General features: G+C 55.1%; 1 protein-coding gene across 2 annotated transcripts; it reads right to left on the bottom strand.

Annotated features, from left to right (window-relative positions):
* Positions 1–2,133: 2,133 nt before the first annotated feature.
* ENKD1 (enkurin domain containing 1) lies at positions 2,134–17,054 on the bottom strand. Of its 2 annotated transcripts, none has more exons than XM_074152229.1 (8): positions 16,958–17,054; positions 11,468–11,592; positions 10,963–11,187; positions 9,808–9,980; positions 5,903–6,064; positions 4,521–4,690; positions 3,469–3,605; positions 2,134–2,955 (listed from the first exon to the last, which is right to left on the bottom strand). In XM_074152229.1, the coding sequence occupies exons 2-8, from the start codon at positions 11,550–11,552 to the stop codon at positions 2,795–2,797; spliced, it is 1,113 nt and encodes a 370-aa protein (XP_074008330.1). In that variant the 5' UTR covers positions 11,553–11,592; positions 16,958–17,054; the 3' UTR covers positions 2,134–2,794. The 2 variants fall into 2 exon arrangements, with proteins under 2 accessions (XP_074008330.1, XP_074008331.1); XM_074152230.1 differs by lacking the exon at positions 16,958–17,054 and having other exon boundaries at positions 4,521–4,684; positions 5,933–6,064; positions 10,963–11,080; positions 11,126–11,187; positions 11,468–11,552.
* Positions 17,055–19,890: the final 2,836 nt, after the last annotated feature.

Below are 19,890 nucleotides of genomic sequence, written 5' to 3'. Positions count from 1 at the left end.
GACTGATGCAATGACCCCCCACACACCTTGTCCCCGCTGCGGTGCCCTCACTACACAGGGGACACCCCGGTGACATCTGCAGGGAGCTGGGTGGCCCCCGGGCTGGCAGCAGCACCTTGGCTGTGACTCAGCCCCAGTAACCGCTGCTGGGGGTGGCACAGCTCCATCCTCCTCCTCCAGCCCTGAGCTCGGGGGGGGCTGTACTCACCTCTCCTGCTCACCTGGGGCTCCCCGTGCCCTCAGTCCCTCGGCACCAAAGTGCTGGGTTGACGGCGGCTTTGGCCTTTGCTTTGCTGCTGGCCTGGTCCAGTCCCACATCAGCACCTTCCTGCCCACAGGGAGGGACAAAGCAACAATACCCCAGTGGGGAGGTGCTGCCTGGCCCCGTCCGTGACAGCAGCGACAGCTTCTTCTTCTCCCACCGTTGCTGTGAACAGGCCTGGCCAGATGGTGGCTGGCTGCGTTTGTGGTCCTTCGCCTACTCTCACCCCACCTCCTGCAGCACCGACCTTCGGCACCAGCCCCACCACCACTGCGGCCACTGGCCACGTTTGCTGGCGCAGCAGCCCTGGCAGAAGGCCCAGCAGACAAGGTGCTCCTGAGGGTAGCGCTTCTCCAGCCCCTTTGCCCGAGCTGGAGACGAGCGCTCAGGGAGAGCAAGGGCACTGCTGCGGTGCTGGACCCTCGATGGCACAAGGGGTCTCCCACGGCCATCGGGTCAAACCCCGGGGGAAGCCAGTGCAGATGGTGCTGGGAGCCCTGGGCTGGCTCCTGCTGGGCGATGCTGGGCGCAGGCACGAGCATGTGCCGGTGGCAGAGCCGTCACCTCCGCAGGGAAGTGGGGGACTGTGTCCTGCTGCCTTCGCTGATGGCAGCTCCCCGTCCTGAGGCGCCCATGCCGGTGTAGCCAAAACCTTGCCAGCAGCCGCGTGGGAGCCGCGCCAAGGGCCTGAGTGCACTGGCACTGCCAGCCCCTGTGCCGGGGCCCTACAAACAGGGTCCTCTCGCCAGTGCTGCTCTCAGGGGCATGTGGAGGAGGAAGAGGAGAAGGACCCGCAGCTCTCAGGGTCTGAAGGGACAGCACCAAGCGTCCGTCCGGGGGCAGGCCGGGAGAGCAGCGAGGGCTGGGGATGGGTGACGCTCACGGCACACAGCCGGGACCCAGAGGGACAAAGGAGCAAAGCAGATGGCAGGGCGGTTAGTCCAGACTTGTTTAGGGCAGGGAGGTGCTCAGGGGCTGCTGCCCGCGGCCCCCAGCCGCTCTCATCCAGCCAGCTCAGCCTGCTTGACCCGAGGCTGGCCCCAGGGGAGCGTGGGGTGATTTTCTGAGTGCTAAAAGCTTCCCCAGCCCTTGGCAGCAGCGTCAGCCCCTGACATCCCAGGGCACCACAGAGCTCCAGGTGCTGCAGGGTGCTGCGGGCAGGGCTGGACTGCTCTGCAACATCCCCACCCCACAGAATCCTGCCCGAGATGGAGTAACCCCATGCAACAGGGCACCTGCTTGGGGCAACTGTGCGCAGCATCCCCGCCCTGCACAGTGAAAGGAGATGGGGCAGTGGGCCTAAGCTGCAACAAGGGAAGTTTTGATGGGACTTCAGGGGAAAAACACGTTCCCCCAAGGGTGGCACAGCCTGGGGACAGAGCCCCAGTGACACAGCAGTGGCAACCCATCCTCACAGATTTTCCCAGCTCAGCTGGACAAGGCCCCGAGCTGCGAAGCTGGCCCTGCGCTGAGCAGGAGATGGACCGAGACCTCCAGTGATCCCTTCTAGCCTAAATCTTCCTAGGCTTCACGCAGCAGGATCCTTGCAAAGGCCTGCACAGGTCCTTGTGCGGCATCTGAAGGTAAGGAGGTAGTGAGCTCACCTCCATGATGGCACCAAGCTGTGTACTGTCCGCCTGCGGACCAAGATTTGGCAGGACTTCTGTGCGTGTTCTCCACTCCAAGTCCACCACCATGTCCCAGCACCCAGTGCTGTAAAACTAAACCTCTCTGGCCACTTTGGGCTTCTGCAGAAAGTGGGACCAGGAGCCACGGCTCTCCCCCTGCCCGCACTACATCAATGTTCCTGGTTTCTGCTCCCCCCACCACTCCTCAGGCCCTGCTGAGCCCACCAGGAGCTGCCACACACTGAAAGAGGGAAACGATGCTTTACTGGAGCACGTCCTGTCCCCCAGACAACAAAGGCTTCTCCAGGCGTCCTGCCAGATCCCCCTGCGACCAGCCCAGCTCTTCGCTGGGTGGGAAGGACTGAAGCTCTGCGCCTCTTTGTTGTCCCCAAGCTGCTGAGCCCAGCCAGCAGGTTGGAGGGTACAGAGGCACTGGTTCAGTGCTCGGGACTGGGGCACACACGGCAGATGTACAGCACGAGGTTTCTGTGCAGCCTGGTCTGCAGGTGCTCAGAATGAGCCATGACCATGGTCCAGCTCAGGAGAAAGAGGGGGACAAGGAGCACCATACAGAGCTCTAGAGACCTCCTACCAGTTTGCAGAAGTGTGAAAAAGTGGAAAAATGAAAGGTGATGCCATGGATCCAGAGCAGAGAGCTGATCTTTGCGAACTCAGGTTCTCCATACCAGAATTAGGGCATCTCCCACACTTTTCCCTGGACCAGACCCAGCACTGGAGGGTGAGCAAGAGATGCTGCCTGCACGTTAGACACTGTATCAGCACCTGCATGGGCCCAGGGTCCTGAACTTGCCTTCCTCTCCTTCCCTCCCAAAGTGATCATCGTCCCTTCCCAGTGATGAAGGATGTTCAGGCAGAGCAGTACAACACATCCAGCCCCACCGGCTCAGGAGTCCAGCTTGATGAAGACCTTGGGCCTTGAGAAAATTTTGATGGCCTCTTCTATCTGGGAGAGCTTCCTCTCCAGCTCTACCTGCCTCTTCTGCATGCTGAGGGTGTCCGTGCGCATCGGCAGCATCACCAGGTCCTTTATCAGCTGCTCTTGGCCTGTAAAAGAAAAAAAAAACCAAAACAAACAAGTTGTATAAGTGGAAGAGCAAAGAAATCCATCCTTTTCCTAATGCTACGACTTCATCCTCAGTCACGAAAATGATGTCAGCACTGGAACAAGGACTTCAATACCCATCCTTCTATCCAAAGCTCAGCGGGATGAGGACCTGAGTGAACTGCTCCAGCTTTGAAGAACCAACGGTTGGAATACAGACCTCTGAAGGTCCCTTCTAAGCAAAACTTTTCTATCACTTTTAAGAGCAATAGTAGCCTTAACATCAGGTCCACTGGACAAGCCTGCTTCAGAGAGCCAGTCCTGTAACCTGCAGGTCCCACCAACCTCAAGGGGATCGCTCTTTCCACGCACACAGCTCAAGTGCTGCAACATCCCAGCTACCTGCCTCATGCCAGGCAACCCTCCAAGTGGCAGGAATCTGTGCCCCAGAACTGCCCTCTCCCTAATCCTGGCCTGGTTTTCTGAGCTGGAATCCTCACTACTTTTCCTCGTACTCTGTTTCAGATTGCCGAGGGTCTCCAGCCGCTGGCTCTCTGGCATCATGGTGTGACCAGGTGGTGTGTCAGGATCTGGCAGGTTTCGCAGTCGCTCCTCCATCTGTCTGCGCCACAGCTCCTTCCTCTCCAGCAGGCTGGCAAGGAATACAACAGCATGTGTCAGCACATCTGTCAGGAGGGGTGGCACAGGGATGCGGGCAGAGGCCAGGAATCGAGCCCTTCAAACCCCACTAGTCTCCACGTCACTGCCTGAGGACCACAGGCCCACCCTGCCGACACAGGCCCTCACCACAGAGGAATGCACCTGGGTTTAGCCTGCAGGCATGGGCTAGCAAACATGCTCCAAGCGCACTGAAGGGCAGCTAGAAGACACACAGAAGCCAACACGAGCACCATGGAGACAAGGGCTCTTTGCTTCTGGCCCAGGCCACTGAGTCCTCTCAAAACCATTTCTGAGCCAATCATGGAATGGAGTTGGACAAAGCGGCTGAGAGCCGAGGGATGCTGGCAGAGAACAGCCGGCACAGCAGAGAGCCACAGGACTGATGCCATGGTCAGTCCTAACACAGGGTCACCCAGGAACCGTTTTCCACTCAGAAAACGCAAATCACTAACTGGATGTTCTTCAGACTCCAGGTCAAAGGCAGGAGGAACACTTGCAGGGCAGAGCGAGCTATCCGCCTCTCAGAGAACAGACCTTTTCATACTGAAGCTACATCATGTGGAGCAAGGCTTACGAAGGGGCGGGAGCACATTTCTCGGTACACACAGACCACCCCCATCTCGGCATCACTGTACAACAGCAAGCAAGGGAGGAGGAAACAAAATTCTTTCTGAACCCACTCACACTGGCCATGGGATTCTCGTTAAGTCAAGAAACCAGGAGGGATTGCATTTATTCCCCAGCCCCAAGTAAATCCCACTGCTTGTGTATGGTTACAGTGCCTCTGTCCCCTGTCCCCATCTTTCTACGCAGAAGCTGGGGGCCGTAGTGAAGGGAAGCGGGCTTGTTACAGAGAGTCCCATGGATCAGACAGGGGCATACGTACTACTGGGGAACGTGTCCCTTCTGCTTGGCGTTGTACTCCTCCTGCTCCCGCTGCTTCTGCTCCAGCAGCTCAGCCAGTGCCTGCAGGGACTGGGAGCGTCGCAGCGAGGCCCGCTTGGCATTGCGGGCGTTGTGCTTAACGAAGTCAATGCTCTTGCCCTCCACCTGCATCTGGAAGGAGAGAGAGAGGGAGGCAGTAGGGGCCAGCCCGGCACACGCACATGGGCAGCTGCCCTTGACCCCACAAGGGCCAAAGCGAAGAGGCACCCACACAAGAGAGAGAATTGCAGGTGTACGACAACTGGACAGGCAGACCCTCAGCAGATCCCACCTCAGGAGCCAGAGAGACGGGCAGAGCTGTGGCCATGTTTTGAGAGGAAACCAGTGCCAGAATAAGTGCCAGAAACCCCTGGGGTGCCATGGTTTGCCTGGCACCAAAAGCCAGCCAAAACCTCAACCCCATCTTTTTGAGGTCCTCAAGCTGACCCCGTGCCCTCAAAGCCAGTAGGACAGGAAGAACCAGGCGTGACATAGTCCTCACGGCTCCTACTGCTGTGTTTCAAGCCCATCAGAGCAGGTAGAAGGTCAGGGGAAAAACTGGTCAGGCCCTCACCAGACCAGTAAATGCAACAGAGCCCTTGCCAGAGCAGGAACTTGGCTGGTCCTTGGGTGCATTTCCCCAGAGACAGCACCCTCTATCACAGCTCCTCTGGTGGTCAAGACAGGAAAGAAGGTTGCTGGGTTTGAGTTCAAAGTTTTCTTTTCGTGGTTTTCCTCCTTAAGAGTTTATGTCCTGTTTAAATTAAGTTGCTCCATGGCATTTGGGAACCAACAAACTGAGAACCCCACGTGAGCCAAGGAAAGAAGACAAGGAGCAGTTTAGGACCTTCCAGACAAGACTACCTGAAAGGTTTAATTGCTAATACAGATTTAACTCTCCTTACTAAAAAGCCACCAATTTCCCAAATTTTTATCTAATGCCCAGAAGCCACAGTTCCTTTGATTAAGGTGGGAGCAGTCTCCAAATCCCCAAGACCTCCTGCAAAGCCCTAGGAAGAGCAGATTGGAGATCACTGGCACTTCTACAGCGAGGAGGTGGGATTTCCTACGCAAACTTCACGATCTTTTCAACTATGAGAAAGGATGAAGCCAAAGGGCAGTAGTAGTAATCCTTGAACACCCATCTCGCCACCCCAGTGACCAAGGCCCTGTTCCTTCCAGGAACAGTATTTACAGACCTCCTTGTTCATGTAGCACATCTGACCCAATGCTTTAGAAGAACACACGAAGAGTTCAAAGCAGGAGCACGGATAAGTGCCAGAAACGCCTAAGATGGACGAGTGCCAGAAACCCCTGGGAGCATGCAGATAGTGTGCAACTCACCTTGCTTTCATCACCCAATGCCTCTGGAGCCTCTGTGTCTGCCCCTGCTTTCGTTCTGGCAGGCCTTGGGGAGAGCGGTCTGCATGGCTTGATCCCCGGGCCACAGCGAGAATATGCCCTCAGGAATTTCAGAGCCTCTGGTTTAGGAGGTGGGGAGCTCTCCTGGGAAAGGCAAAAAAAGATCCACTAGCAGAGGAAGGCTGGAGCAAAGAGAAACCCACCCAACAAAGTCTGGGTGGTCAACCACAAGTTTCCAGCAGGCAGATGACAGTATGCTCTTTCTGCCATGACTTGGCAGAAGTTCCTGGGGGAAGGCAATGTGCACACAGCCAGCAAAGGCCAAACAGACAGCCTACAACAATAAATCCAGACCCGGCAACTGAGCTTTGAAAAGAAACGCTTGAAAAATAAAAAGCCGGGAGGAGGGGGGAAATCTGCAGAAACACATGTGTGGATCAAATGCCTGTGTAGCATTGACTGGAGAGTCCTTCTTCATTGACTAATCTGGCAGGCATTAAAGGAGAGCAACACCAGATAACCCAGCAGAGATACCGACCAGACCTAGGGACAATTTAAATGGATGGACAGTCCAAACTAACAATGATCATGACCCCTTAAAAAAGCAGAAATCTTCCCATGAAAAGGGCAAATGGCAGCATAGAGTAAGCGTGCTGAAAGTTGAGAGAGACACACCAGTCTCCCTTGTTGGCAACACCAGAGAACCTGAACTCCCAGAAGCAGCCAGCCCACCTCCATAAATCCAGAGCACGCTGCAGAGTCCTGGGAATGAAATGGCACAGGTAGGCATGAAGCTGACACAAATTAGATGGTCTTCTCAAGTACTGCTCTGCTCAGCACCCCAAACCTGTGGTTGTCCTGTTCTAGACAGAAAGAGGAGCAGAGAGTGAGGGAGCCTGGTAGTTTTGGGAGGGTGGAATTGCATCTGGGAGGCATCTTCAAAGGCCATGGTTAGCGCTGGGACAAGGTGACGCTGCCTGATGTCTAACAGGCCATCTGGAGCAAGGCTGCCTGGGGCAGTCCCCAAATGAACCCTGAAAGTTGGAAGGACACTGTAGCAAGTGGGTGACCTTACAGTAAATGCAATCAGGGCACTGCTCTGCCCCTGTAAGCAACAGGAACTGCACAGGGCAGCCTCCAGAACTTTGCAGGTACCCAAGGTCTCAGCTGCTCTCTCAGCTGAACTGCAGCGCTCTCGAGGCAGATTCCTTGTGTCCTGGCCCATTGAGCTTGACAGGCCTGAAGACTGAAGGCGGGATAGGGCAGTAGCATCAGTAATTTGGTGTAAGGACCAGGGTACGTGATGCCCTCATCACTGCCCAGGTTGATCACATTCCAAAGATGATCAGCCTTTTTTCAACAGGAGCCGGGAGACTCAGATCTCCCCGGTAAGTTAATGAGAAGTGCCTTTACCTCGTGCGGACAGTTAGAAGTCAAATAAGTCTGTGATCTTAGAAGCATGGCCCATCTCCCTTTTATAGGAGCACCGAGACTGTCAGAGCCCTTTTCAAGGCAGCTGCTGCAGTGAACAGCCTCGAGGACAGATGAGAGAAAAGAAACTCCATGTTAGACACCAAGACCTAACAGAATCACCCTAAACTCTGAGCTGCAGCTCCACAGAAGATAGAGATCCTTCACCAGGAACACCCCGACTCTGTGAGAGCCGCAGCAACAGTTAAAGCAAGGTGAGTCAGCACCAGGGCCTCCTGCCACCTCTCTCTGGAGGAACCTGCAAAGCACAAGTAACGCACCACGCAGAAACTGCCTGCGCAGAGACCACCCCCTTTTCCCAGAACAAAAGAAGGAATTATTTCAATTTTCCTCTAAGCCAGAGGATTTGTCAAACAAGAGCGTGGGCTTGTGATCCTAAAGCACATGTGGGTTTGCTCCCGCGTGTGGAAGGGTCACGGATGTCAGAGAGGTTGGTGGCACACACCGGGAAGAAGAGAGACAGCATTTGGAACCATTGACTTGGAAATCACCTTACCAATTTTTAGCAGTTGTTATCAATACACATAATTTTAGTGTCAAACATTGGCTCGAGTGCCACAGACCAGAGAGAAGGAATGCAGTGGATGAGGAGGAGGAGATGAGGATGAGGAGGAACTTAAGGTTCCAGCTCAGCATGAGAGCACGAAGGGAAGGCTTGTGTCAGTGGTCATGCTCAAGGTGTCACCCCGCTTGCACCCACTGTATGTACAAGCAGCAGCTCCCCACGTCACTCCTGTCCACACAGCCTGGCTGACTGCAAAGACAGAACAGAGACGGAGACTGTGAAGATTACCAGAGACTCACAGAAGGACAAAGCCCTTTCCTGGCAGCCGACACTCCTGGGGCTGATGGGAATGCAGGATCCAACAGTGCGAGGCTGCTCCGGAGAGCCAGTGGCTTTCCAGCCAGGGCAGCTGCCCCACGCTTCCCCTTCTTCAGGGAGCTTCTCCCATGTGAGGCGGAGCTAGAAGGGAGCCCCAAGGCCTCTCCTCCAGGAGGTTGCTATGATGAGGGTGCTCCGTGCAGCAGGAACCCACCCCATCCATAGGAGCCACAGTGCCTACTTCTGGATGAAGGAAGAGGCCAACCCAACCGAGAGGTCACCTGGATGTGTGGCGGTGTGCTCTCCCTGTTGTGCTTCCCCTGGCCCCCGCCCCCGGCTCCTGCTCGGGCCTTGGCCACCATGGCCATCACAACATCAGTTGTGATAACTTGCACTTGGACTTTGGGGGATGGCTGGCAACCCAGTCAAAACACTGTCTGGAGTGGGGACCTAGAAATTTTGTTCCCATGAGAATATGACTATAGGTCAATTATCTCACTCTATAAATAGCGGACAGCCCAACAGCCCTTTGAGGTCTCCTGTATGGCAGTGGCTGCACACCAGGATCTCCCCTTTTGTGGGGACGCTCGCTTAAGGTTCTACTCCTCGAGGCTGAGAGATTCCTTGCCGCAACAGATCCTCGGTAAGCGACTAATAACATGCTAAACTTTGAAATCTTAGCTAAGTAATGTAAAGGGTTGATTGCGCATATATAATCCTTTAGCCATAAACCGCTGACCAAGTCTGGGACTTGGATTGGATCCAGCCGCACCCGGACTCCTCTCTGAGAAGGAGTTTAGAAAGCCAGGGGGTCCTTTCTGAACCTCGTGACTCAACGGGAGGGTCTCGCTGACAGCTTGTCTGACCCTGTCCTCTCTGCAGTAAATAACAGAGTGTGCCTTGACATCGAATCTCGTAAAACACTATCGCATTTACTACTGGTTTTATCGCACTTACTACTGATTTTGTTAAATCACTGTTTCACCTTAATAAACATTTCACTACTTCACTCTAACTAGTGAAGTTAATCACTCCGTCCGTGACAGGATGACAAAGGTCTCCCAGATCCCGACTGATGACAATGGATCCACCCAAAGACAGTGATGGAGCTCTCCTTCCCTCTTCCTGTGGGCCTTAACTTTACTTTTGTGCAGAGCACAAACAGGTACACTTTGACCAAAGCAGCCACTTCGATGCATTTTGCAAAGCCCTCCAACAGAGGCACCATTTAAACATGAGTAACCTCTGCACCTCCCAGGAACCATCCTTGAGATCCCTAACAACTGAAGGGCTGAGTAGGAGCCTCCAGGCAGAGAGTGTGATGAGATTTTCCTCTTCTCAGCTCCCCCTGCACAGGAGGTCTACATGGCCAGACAGGATGGGGATTACTACGGCAATCGCTCTCCAGACCCAAGCCACAGCCCCGCTGCCACATCTGCCCACTGCGCTCCAGCACCAAGCTGCCCCCAGACCCACAGGTTCTGGGGACTTCCCCATCTCCCCCGTCCCACAGAGCTTCATGGCTGAACTGCACCCCAGGCCAGGAGGGTTCAAGAGCTCAGTGGGCACTGACCTGAAGTTTGGCTTTCACCTTTGACTCCACATTTTCGTATTTCTGCGATTTCCACAGAGCTTTCACAGGCTTGGGCTGGCTGTGCTCTTGGGCTTGCTCCTTCTCTTTGCACCTCTTCTGAATCTCCTTTATTCGCCTCACATTTTCCTTCTCGTGGTCCTTGGACTCTTTCCCTGCACAGCAAGGGGAGACACAGCCCTCACTCCTCAGACACTGCCAAGGGATGCAGGCTCTTGGAGCACTGGCATCAGAGACTACAGCTCCATCTCCAAAGCTTGTCCGACTGCCCACAGAAAGAGGAAACTCTCCCCACTCCTGCAGACTGGACAATCTGTGCATTTTCCCATGTTAGATCCACGCTCCCAGACTGACCCTCTTCTGCCAGAGAATCCCACCATGCCCAGATGACCATCAGCACCTTGGGCTCCCCAAGCCAGGGCATATCTCGGCTGACACAACCAGACCCTCCTCTGTTCCCCTCCTGCTTCGGCACAGCAGCTGTGGCAGCCACTAGCTGGCATCCACCACGCTGGCACCAGAAAGGACAGTGCCAGCACGTGAAGCCAATCAAGTGACAGCCTGTGCTCAGCCTTTTCTCCTTTCTGGACCTCTGAATGTTCTCTGTGAACTCCCTGAAGAAGGGACCACCTTTTGCAAAGATGTCCTTGGTACCCACATATAGAGACAGTCTTCCCAAACCCTGCCTGGCTTCAGTAACAAGGAATTCCCCAGGTTAAACATCTTCTATACATTAAGATTTCACTTGATCCATCTTTAAGTACCGACTATAAAGATACTGGTTATATTCAGAGGCAGTAAACTAGAAGGGCTTTATTTACTTCTAGCATCTCTCAATAGCCTCTCACCTATGACTCGTTCCTCAAGTATAAATTAAATGGCATCTTTTTTACAGTCCCTCTTCCCACTGCAGACCTGGGCCAGACTGGACTCATGGAGGCCGCAGCACCACCTGCTCCACCATGGGCGACATCCTGGGGACACCACGGCCAGGCCAAACGCAGGAGATGGGGTGACGGGCCCTGCAAAGCTCAAGCTCTCCTCAGGCAGCAGAGCTGAGGAATCCACCCAAATCCCTGATGCTTCGTCCCTGGCCCAGAACACAACTCAGGCCAGCAGTGACCCAGCTATACTTACTCTTGACTGGCAGCCCCCCACCAAGGGAGAGCCCTTCGAGCTGAAGTAAGAGACCGAGCGTCCCTTTCTGTCCCTTCTCCAAGAAGTCCTTTCCACTGGGGCGAATGCGAGGGGCTGGCTGGGCATGGTGGGCACTGCCCAAAGCAGGGTATGGGTTGGGAACTGGGTCCAGGGAGCCAGAGGTAAAATCCAGCTTCCCAGCGTTCCCTTCCAGCCTCCCTCGAGCTACAGAGAAAGACAGAGAAGGAGATTATCACAGAACAATCTCACCTTGTGGTTTCCTTCACCCACAGCCTAGAAAAACCCTCTCCACCTCTACCTTACACTTTCCCATCTTTCAACCAGCTGTACACCTTTAGGATCACCATCTGTGAGGCAGCAGAAGCACCTGCACCAGTGTGAGTGGAGACTGTTGAGAACACCAAAGAATAAGGACATCAAATGGGCAAGCTTTGTCATGCCAAGGTACAAAAGCACCCATCCATAACAAGCACCAAGGACTCACCTGAGAAGGGGCGTTTGTAATAGTTTGGAAAGAGTGTAGGGTCTGGAGGAATGGGTCCAGAAATCCTGGATGGCCCTTCACACATCCTGCCGTCGCTCTGCCTCCACCACGGAAACCAGCCACCACTGAGAACAGACATGAACAGGGCTCACTGAGCCACTGAAAAGCTGCATTTCATATACATATCTACACGAACTCCTGACCTTCATCAGAGAGCTCACACCCAGCTATAGAGATGACCTGCAGGTAGGAAATCACCCCAAATTGGACTCCAGGCAGGAGAGGATCCAGCAGCACTGTCCCTATTGTGGGGCTAATCAGCGTTTTTACCAGCGTTGAACCTGAACGGTCTGTGGTTGCTGTAATACTGGTATCTTCAGTACAGAAAATCCTTCCCTGCTTCGCTTTCCCATACAGGAACATTTACTGCAGACATGCAAGCAGAAGCTGAGCTGCTGTAACTGCCCCACATGCCTTGAGTGAACAGGGAACACAAGGTATCTGGACATCATCTGACACATTTTAGCCTTAGATTCAATTATGTTGCACCTTTGACTTTCTAAATAGCACCTGGGGTTCAAACACAACCTACCCAAAGCAAGCTGAAGCCTCAGCCCTACACAGAGAAACCCCCTGCTGTATCATCCACGAGAGACACGCCAGTGCCATCGCCACCCTTGAGCTGGCTGGTGCTGAACCTCAGAAGGACCCGAGACAAAACACTCCAGGATCTTGCAGGGGCAGATGCTGAATTTCTGGGGAAGAGCCCTGAGACAAAACCAGCCCAGCTGCCTCTTGGCTCTCCGGGACAATGGGGAGTCACCTGTTTAGAAAAACATCTTTTTCATTTCTAAATAACTTTTCAATGCAGATCAACATGCACAAGCACAGATCCACAAATCCCTACCCTGGCCCACACTGGTTGCTGTTGCCTCTCTCCTTCCCACGACAGGAGGAGCACAGGTCCTTCCAACAGAGGAGCAGTCAGCATGTATTTCCTCTTGTGCTCACCATGATCATAGAATCATAGAATGGTTTGGGTTGGAAGGGACCTTAAAGGTCATCTAGTTCCATCCCCTGCCCTGGGCAGGGACACCTCCCACCAGACCAGGTTGCTCCAAGCCCCGTCCAGCCTGGCCTTGAACCCCTCCAGGGATGGGGCAGCCACAGCTTCTCTGGGCAACCTGGGCCAGGGTCTCACCACCCTCACAGCAAAGAATTTCCTCCCGAGATCTCACCTAAATCTCCCCTTTTTCAGCTTAAAACCCTTCCCCCTCCTCCTATGGCTCCCCTCCCTCATCCAGAGTCCCTCCCCAGCTTTCCTGGAGCCCCTTTAGGGACTGGAAGGGGCTGTAAAGGTCTCCCTGGAGCCTTCTCTTCTCCAGGCTGAACCCCCCCAACTCTCTCAGCCTGTCCTCACAGCAGAGGGGCTATCTCGTGGACAGTATTTTATTGCCTGCAAGAAACTTGAGGGACTTGCTCCCCACTCCAAAAATGAGGATGCAGGATGTCGCACCAACAGGCACAGACTACTGAGCTTTTGATAGATGCCATGAGAGCCTCGACACCTCATCAGAGTTACACCGTGGTTCTGACAGGCACCAGGGAAGCCTGGCTGGTGTCATCGCTGTAAGAGTTGGGGCTACAACCTGCATGCCCTGACTCCCGAGGCGGTAATTTAAAGATTTCTGAGCCAACTCTATGGGAAGAGCCCCCTTCAGGATCCTCAGCATGCCAGTGCCGACAGGACACAGCATCTGCAGTTTAATTTATAAACCAATAAACTACCAGTACAAGGCTGAGTGAGTCTGAGTCATAGCAGCTAATGCACTGCAGTCTTCCTTGCTAAATCACCCCTGTTGACATGAGACCCATTAGCAAAAAGCTGTTATTCATCTCCCAGACACAACTGCAGAGTCAATGTAAGCAATGCTGACTATTGCACAGCAGCATGCATGTACAGCCTGCACCCAGCTGCTCTGGAGAAGCTATTTCTGAAGAGCAGACACAGCCTCTCAGCCTGAGATAAAAGGACACTGTCTTGGTATTATTTAATCTCCTTGCTAATGGATCCAACTAAGCCAGAACAGGCTCTCTTATTCTGGAGAAAAAAAAAAAAAAAAAGCAAAAGCATTCACCATGAGATGACTCCAGAACAGCTACTGGCCTTGAAATTCACATCCGATCTTGATCTGAACTCGCCTTCAAACCCAGTAATTTACATGCAAAATGACAGGCTGAAATCAAGACCTGTGACAGAGCAGACAATTAGTGTGGGGGACTGAAGGAGGAAAGGCAAGTTGATGGGAGGTGGGGGATGGAAGGCTCATTTTATACCTTTCACATCCCAACAGCAGCCTGCCCTGCTGCAGGGAATTTGCAAATGACACCCACTCTCTGATTTGCAAGTCACATCACCTCTGGATTGGCATCTTGCAAGATGAGACAACCATATTACAATGGTAAGCATCTCGCCTATCTAGGTATCTCCAGCAAACTCAGTGACGTGGGACGCCAGCCCCCAGCACCAGCCTCAGAAGCAGCCAAGCCTCAGACACAAATGATCAGTACAGGCTTCCCAAGCTGCTGCTCTGCTCCTGCTGACCATGAGTGTCTTTGGGGGACACAAGTGAGAGAACCTCCTGGCTCACTTCTGCCAAGGGGGCGTGTGGACCTTCTCTGCAGCCGTTCCCATCCTTCTGCTCCATCGCCTGTGACAGCTCTGCAGGACAAACCCTCCTGTGCTGAGCTGACTCAACTCACTACCCCTGCACGAAACACGTCACTTCTTTTGCTGGGTTGGTTCTCTGCCAGTTTATCCTTCTGTCCAAAAGTAACCTGGCTGTTACCTCCACAGGGGAATTGGAGAAGCACTGGAGCAAGCACAAGGGAAATGCAGCAGGAGCATGAGCTTATGAACACAGAGAAGGGAGGAAGAGGGAACAAGGCCAGCCCTTTCCAGCAGTGACCCGATGGCTGGCTCAGCCACACTGTCTAATTTGCACCCAGGAAAGCATCTTCCCTATCACTGTCTTAGAAACCTAAATGTCAAGAATACAATATCCAACCTGTTGCTACCAAAAAGACGCTATTTAGAGCATTCTCAGGCTATGAGATGCAGGCAACTCTGCAAATGCAGCCTGGTTGCGTCAAGGTAAACACATATATATGTGTGTTCAACTCCTCTCTCTTCTTAACCCCCTGCCAGGTTGCAGGACTCGCTAGAGAAGCAGCGACACTGTTCCCTGCTCATCTGAAAGCAGCACAGCAACAACAGAGGCGCAGAGTAACCCAACGGCTTCAGCATTGCCTACTCACCCAGTCTCAGCCTGGCCGGCTGCTCGCTTCCCCACCAGGACCCACAGCTTAGTCCGGGTCTAGGACTCAAGCCATGCAGGCACCAGCCCTACCTCTCCCAGAGTGTCCCTGTAAGTTAAAGAACCATTAATTCGACTCTTTGTGCCCTTTGCACCAGCTTACCAGGTGGTAAAAATGCCACTTACGCTCCCAGTAAATGGAGATCTTCTAGAGCCTGTATGAACCACGGCTTCCTCTCACAGCTTGTTTTTGGCATGGTAGTTAAGGAAACTACAGGGCATGGGAACAGACAAGGCTTTGGCAGGTGCTTTTTGCAGCTCTGAACTTGCTGTGTCTGACTTTAAAGCACTCCCTCTTCCTCACAGGTCACATTTCCTCTCTGCCTGTGTCCCTGGCCAGGGACAGAGCTGATGCAAGACCAGCTTCACGGCTGCATGAGCCAACCTCTGCAAAAATGGGGGGGGGAAATCTCTAAGCTGTGATAAGCAAAGCGAGTCAGCTGCAGCAAATCAAAGGGCTAATCTCTGTGCGGCTGGTCTTGGCTGTTTGCTTCCTCCCTCAATAGTTTTAGCTGAAATGGAAAGGAGAACCAGCATAACCTGTGCACTCCAGGGCTACACAGGGATCTGGGGGCCATGCCTCCTGTACAACTGGGGAAATGAGGTGCTGTGAACCTACCCAGTGATCTTAGCCTGTGCTTTCCCCTTGCATGCTGCAATGGGAGAGATTAGAGATTAATATTCTGATACTATATAAAATAATGTATTTGGCTTTGGGGACACCCCCCCACAGTGCTGCCTCCAGCTCTGGGGCCAGCAACATCAGGACATGGACCTGTTGGAGCGGAGCCAGAGAAGGCCACAAAGATGCTGGGAGGGCTGGAGCCCCTCTGCTGTGAGGACAGGCTGAGAGAGTTGGGGGGGTTCAGCCTGGAGAGGAGAAGGCTCCGGGGAGACCTTAGAGCAGCTTTCCAGCTGGAGGAGTTTTTACAAGGGCGTGTAGTGACAGGAAGGGTAATGGCTTCAAACTGGAGGAGGGTAGATTTAGATTAGATCTCAGAAAGAAACTCTTTGCTGTGAGGGTGGTGAGAGCCTGGCCCAGGTTGCCCAGAGAAGCTGTGGCTGCCCCATCCCTGGAGGGGTTCAAGGCCAGGCTGGACGGGGCTTGGAGCAACCTGGTCTGGTGGGAGGTGTCCCTGCCCAGGGCAGGGGGTGGGACTGGATGGTCTTTTAGGTCCCTTCCAACCTGAACCATTCTGTGATTCTATGATTCTTCTTTTGATACTATTCCCTGTGCAGGTTCCCTCAGGTACCACCAGCTCTTCCCTACCAGTTTCTAAGACCCATTTTCTCTTTTGTCCCTCTGAAAACAAAGAGGGACCAGTGTGGGCCAAGCATGGTACTGGCATTCACATGTGGGACATTCTCCCGGAGCTGGGCATGTATCCACCAACAGCCCTTCAGGACCACAGCCAGCTTGTCCAGCCTCCCAAGGGGACAAACATGTGCCCTGGGGCAGCAGCCTCCAGCAGGAAGGAGGTGAATGAGCGCGATGCTGGGCACTGGAGGGTGGGCAGAGGCTGGTGAGGGTATTGCAGAGCCACAGCCAAGCCCTCCCAGGAGAGTAGAGAAGGACAACATGAGTCCCCACCTCACCGCGTGGGATTCCTCTGCAAGGCAAGGACGAGACATGTGCTGACTTTGCAGGACCTGATGTGGGACACCGGCTCCAGTGGTGGAGACTGGAGCTCACATCACCGTCTCCAGCCTCCCTGGGCTGGGCTGTTCATGGGGAATCAACACAAACCCCATTCTGGGGCCTGGACCCCTGGACCCCACTGAAAAACACTGGGTATTAGACCAGTGTTTGGCCGGGGGTTGGACTTGATCTCCAGAGGTCCCTTCCAACCCCATATCATTCTGTGATTCTGGATCCTTAGAAAACCCTTCTCAGCTCCTCTGGCTCCGCGGGTGCCTGGAGAGAGATACACCGGGACCGGCCAAGCCTGAGGCGGGAGCCCCAAGGCTTCACCCCGGTGGGCGCAGCCACCCCCAGAGCCGCAGGCCCTCGGCAGGGGCATGGCAGCTCCCGGCCCCTGCTCTGCCACCTCCCAGCCCGGCTCCCCGCGGCCCCCAGCCTCTCCCCCGCGGCGGGCGCCCGTGAGGGACTCACCGCGGGAGGCCGCAGAGACGCTCTCCCGGCTGCGGCCTGGGCCTGGCCTGGATCCGCCCGCGGGGAGCCCAGGGCCCAGCCCGGCCCCGCCGCGCTCCCCGGCAACCGCCGCTTCCGCCGGGAGGGGCCGGGCCCGGGGCGGGCGTTCCCCGTTGCGGGGCCGGGGCTCGGGGGTGCGGCGGCTCGGCCCGGGCCGCGCTGGTTGGGCGGGAGGAGGGCGATGCCCCGCAGCCGGGCAGGGCACCAGCCCGCCCGCAGGCGCCGGCCCTGCCTCGGGCTCGCTCCACAGCCGAGGTTCACCCCCCCCACCCCGTGCCCTCGGCCTCCCCTTTCCCGGGGTTTGGGGGAACCCCCCAGGCATCCCTGCCCGGCTGCCGCCCGCGGGGCCTGGGGAAGGAGCGGGCTGCGGCCAGTGGGCTCCCACGTCTGCCCCAACCCTTCCAGGACCGGAGCCCAACGCTGTCTATGTGCTTACACTACAGCTTCCAGCAGGGCTGGTGCGGCGGATCCAAGCGGCCACGCTGAGCCAAAAATGTGGGCATCAGTGTCCAAACTCAGTGCGTAACTCGGTGTATGGCCTGGAAGAAAACCCTGAAAGGCAGTTACAGAACGAGTCTTGAGGTATATTTTGATGAAATATTTCCTTATTTCTCCTTTCTGTGATTTTCTTTCCAAGTCAAGCTGCCAAACTTTTATTTTCCATGATAAATCTGACTTGGAGAGTGCTTGCCATCAAGCTGAAGTGGGCACGGAAGACTCCCTGGGCTTGGTGGAACCAAAAGCAGCAGAATGACCACACCAGCCGGGTTTGCTGCACCAGGAGACCACAGTGTGCATGGATGTGTTCGCCCGTAACCAGGCTTTTTCCTTGTAACGGTACATCTCAGTGCCGTGGTTAAACAAATCTCAGAGCATTTGTTGCTCAGTGGCGGAGACACAGGTGCTGGGGTCAGCCTCCGCCTGCTGAAGCACCCCTCTGATTGCCACATCACTCTCTGCAGGCTGTAAAATGCCAGCGTGTTTGTAAAGGAGCTACACAAGAGCCTCCTGCCACGGTGCAATGAGGACAGAGACCACTTCTCTGCTCACAGTCAGCCTGTGCTTAGCGCTCCAGGGTGCAAAAGGCAAACAAAATCCTCACATTTTCCCAGCTGCCAGCTTGAGGGATGGGACTTGGTGGGGAGGGGGCCACCAGGGTCCCTGGTCCCCGTCATAGCAGGGCTGTCACCAGTGCCAGATCGGGATGGCCGCAGCCATGTCCTGTGGAGCCCTGCGGTCCCTGAGGATGGAGAATCCCCCCCTCCTGGTGCCCTCTCCCAGGTCTGCAGTGTCCCCAGGACCCCTGAACCTCTGTCACCACCACAGCCAGCCCCATCAGCCCAGCTCTGCTGTGTCCCCCAGGTGCCAGGGAACATCCCCTGGGCTTTCTCCAGTTTCTCCACCTCCTTTCTCCCCCAGGAGCCCAGATCTGGGGGACCTGTTGCCAGCACATCCCCTGCGGGGGTTAACGGTCTCACGGAATCTTCTGCCCAACTGGCGCCTTCAAACCATCCCCAGAACTGAGGCCAGGGGAGGCTGGATGGGGAGAGGTGGGGAGGACAGGCCCAAAGCGATACCACTCATCTCGTTACGGTGGCTTAAAACACTTGTGGTTGGCTTTTGTGCCTTTCAGTGGCCTGCGTCAGTTCTCCCCACACTGCCTTCTGGGTGTGGGGCTGCTTCGCCAGAGGTTTTGTGGCTGGACAAAGAAGCCAGCGCGTGCGGGGACCAGCGGTGAGATGCCCAGGGTGGGTAATCAGTGCCTGCAGCCTCTCATGGTTGTAGTCAGTCAGTGGAAATGCTGAAATCCTGTTTAGTTGTCCATTTAACAGGCAAACTGTCCATTCTCATTCCCAGCGGAAGGGGAGGCAATGCCAAGGCTCCAGCCAGGGGCTGGGTGCCGATGGTTGGCTTGAAGGAGGTACAAGGCAGAGGTGTGAGATGCGCTGGGGCGGTTGGGGGTCTTCTGGCAGTTCAGGGTGGGGTGGGAGCTCCAGCACCTGATGTGTTGGGAGGTTTTCATCTTCTGGCATCCCCAGGTGTATCAGGAGAGCTCTTAGGGCTGGCTGCTGTGGAGCATCTCATGGGGGGTCTTTTGTTGGGCAGAGCACAGCCCCTTCAAAGCTGCCATCTAGACCCAGGGCTGGGAGGGGGAACCACGACCCCCACAGCTCAGCCTGAGCCCATGTCCCTGCCACATGGCTGTAGCCTTGCCAGGCTGAGCACCACGCATTGCGGGAAGCCCCTGTGCCAAACCAAACACTCACGGAGATGTTGTCTGCACACAGACCCTGCTGGTGGCCTAGAGCATCTGCCATGTCAGCCCCAGTGCAGGAGCCTCCTGCTCCAGAGAGGAGCCCCAAGAAGGGGCAGCACAGTGGCCACGAGCCTGGGCACGTCCTCGCTCAGCTGTCTGCAGCCCTGGAGAACCCAGACATCAAGGTTTTGGAGGTGAGGAGCAATGCCACGTGGGACATGGGAGTTGTGATGAGCAGAGGATTCATTCCCGGGTGCCACGAGCACGGGACTGTCCCCTGTGTGAGAACAGGGGGTCCCAATGTGTGCCAAAGTTTGGGGAGGGGGAAGGAATGGGAAAAGCTCCTTTCTGCAGATGGTGGATGTCCCTGGGGCTGGGGCTGCTCCCCAGAAACAAAAGGCATGATGTTTCTCTGAAGTCTTTCTCAAGCTGAGAGTAAAATGAGCTTCTAGTTAAGCTGTGTGAAATGACAGCTGCATAATTTCCAGCCACATCCTTGTAGAGCAGTTTTCTGTCCTGGTGGCAACACTCGAGGGTGTCCCCAGCTGCTGCTTGGGACCTGGTGGTGCCACCAGGCGTGATGGGGGGGCAAGGTGGCAACTAGAGCTTGGGGAGGGACAGCAGGACTCATGGGGCC

The sequence above is a fragment of the Numenius arquata genome, chromosome 8, assembly GCF_964106895.1.
Source record: "Numenius arquata chromosome 8, bNumArq3.hap1.1, whole genome shotgun sequence".
NCBI classification, from domain to species: Eukaryota; Metazoa; Chordata; class Aves; order Charadriiformes; family Scolopacidae; genus Numenius; species Numenius arquata.
This window is presented reverse-complemented; position numbering and strand designations above follow the sequence as displayed.

Coding starts and splice junctions, on each gene's coding strand:
- ENKD1 (XM_074152229.1), bottom strand. CDS start 11,552: ATGTGTGAAGGGCCATCCAGGATTTCTGGACCCATTCCTCCAGACCCT. Junction 3,606..4,520: donor AAGGGACACGTTCCCCAGTA/GTACGTATGCCC, acceptor ATTCCTTGCCAG/CCTGCTGGAGAGGAAGGAGC. Junction 2,956..3,468: donor CCTCGGCAATCTGAAACAGA/GTACGAGGAAAA, acceptor TTTCTTTTACAG/GCCAAGAGCAGCTGATAAAG.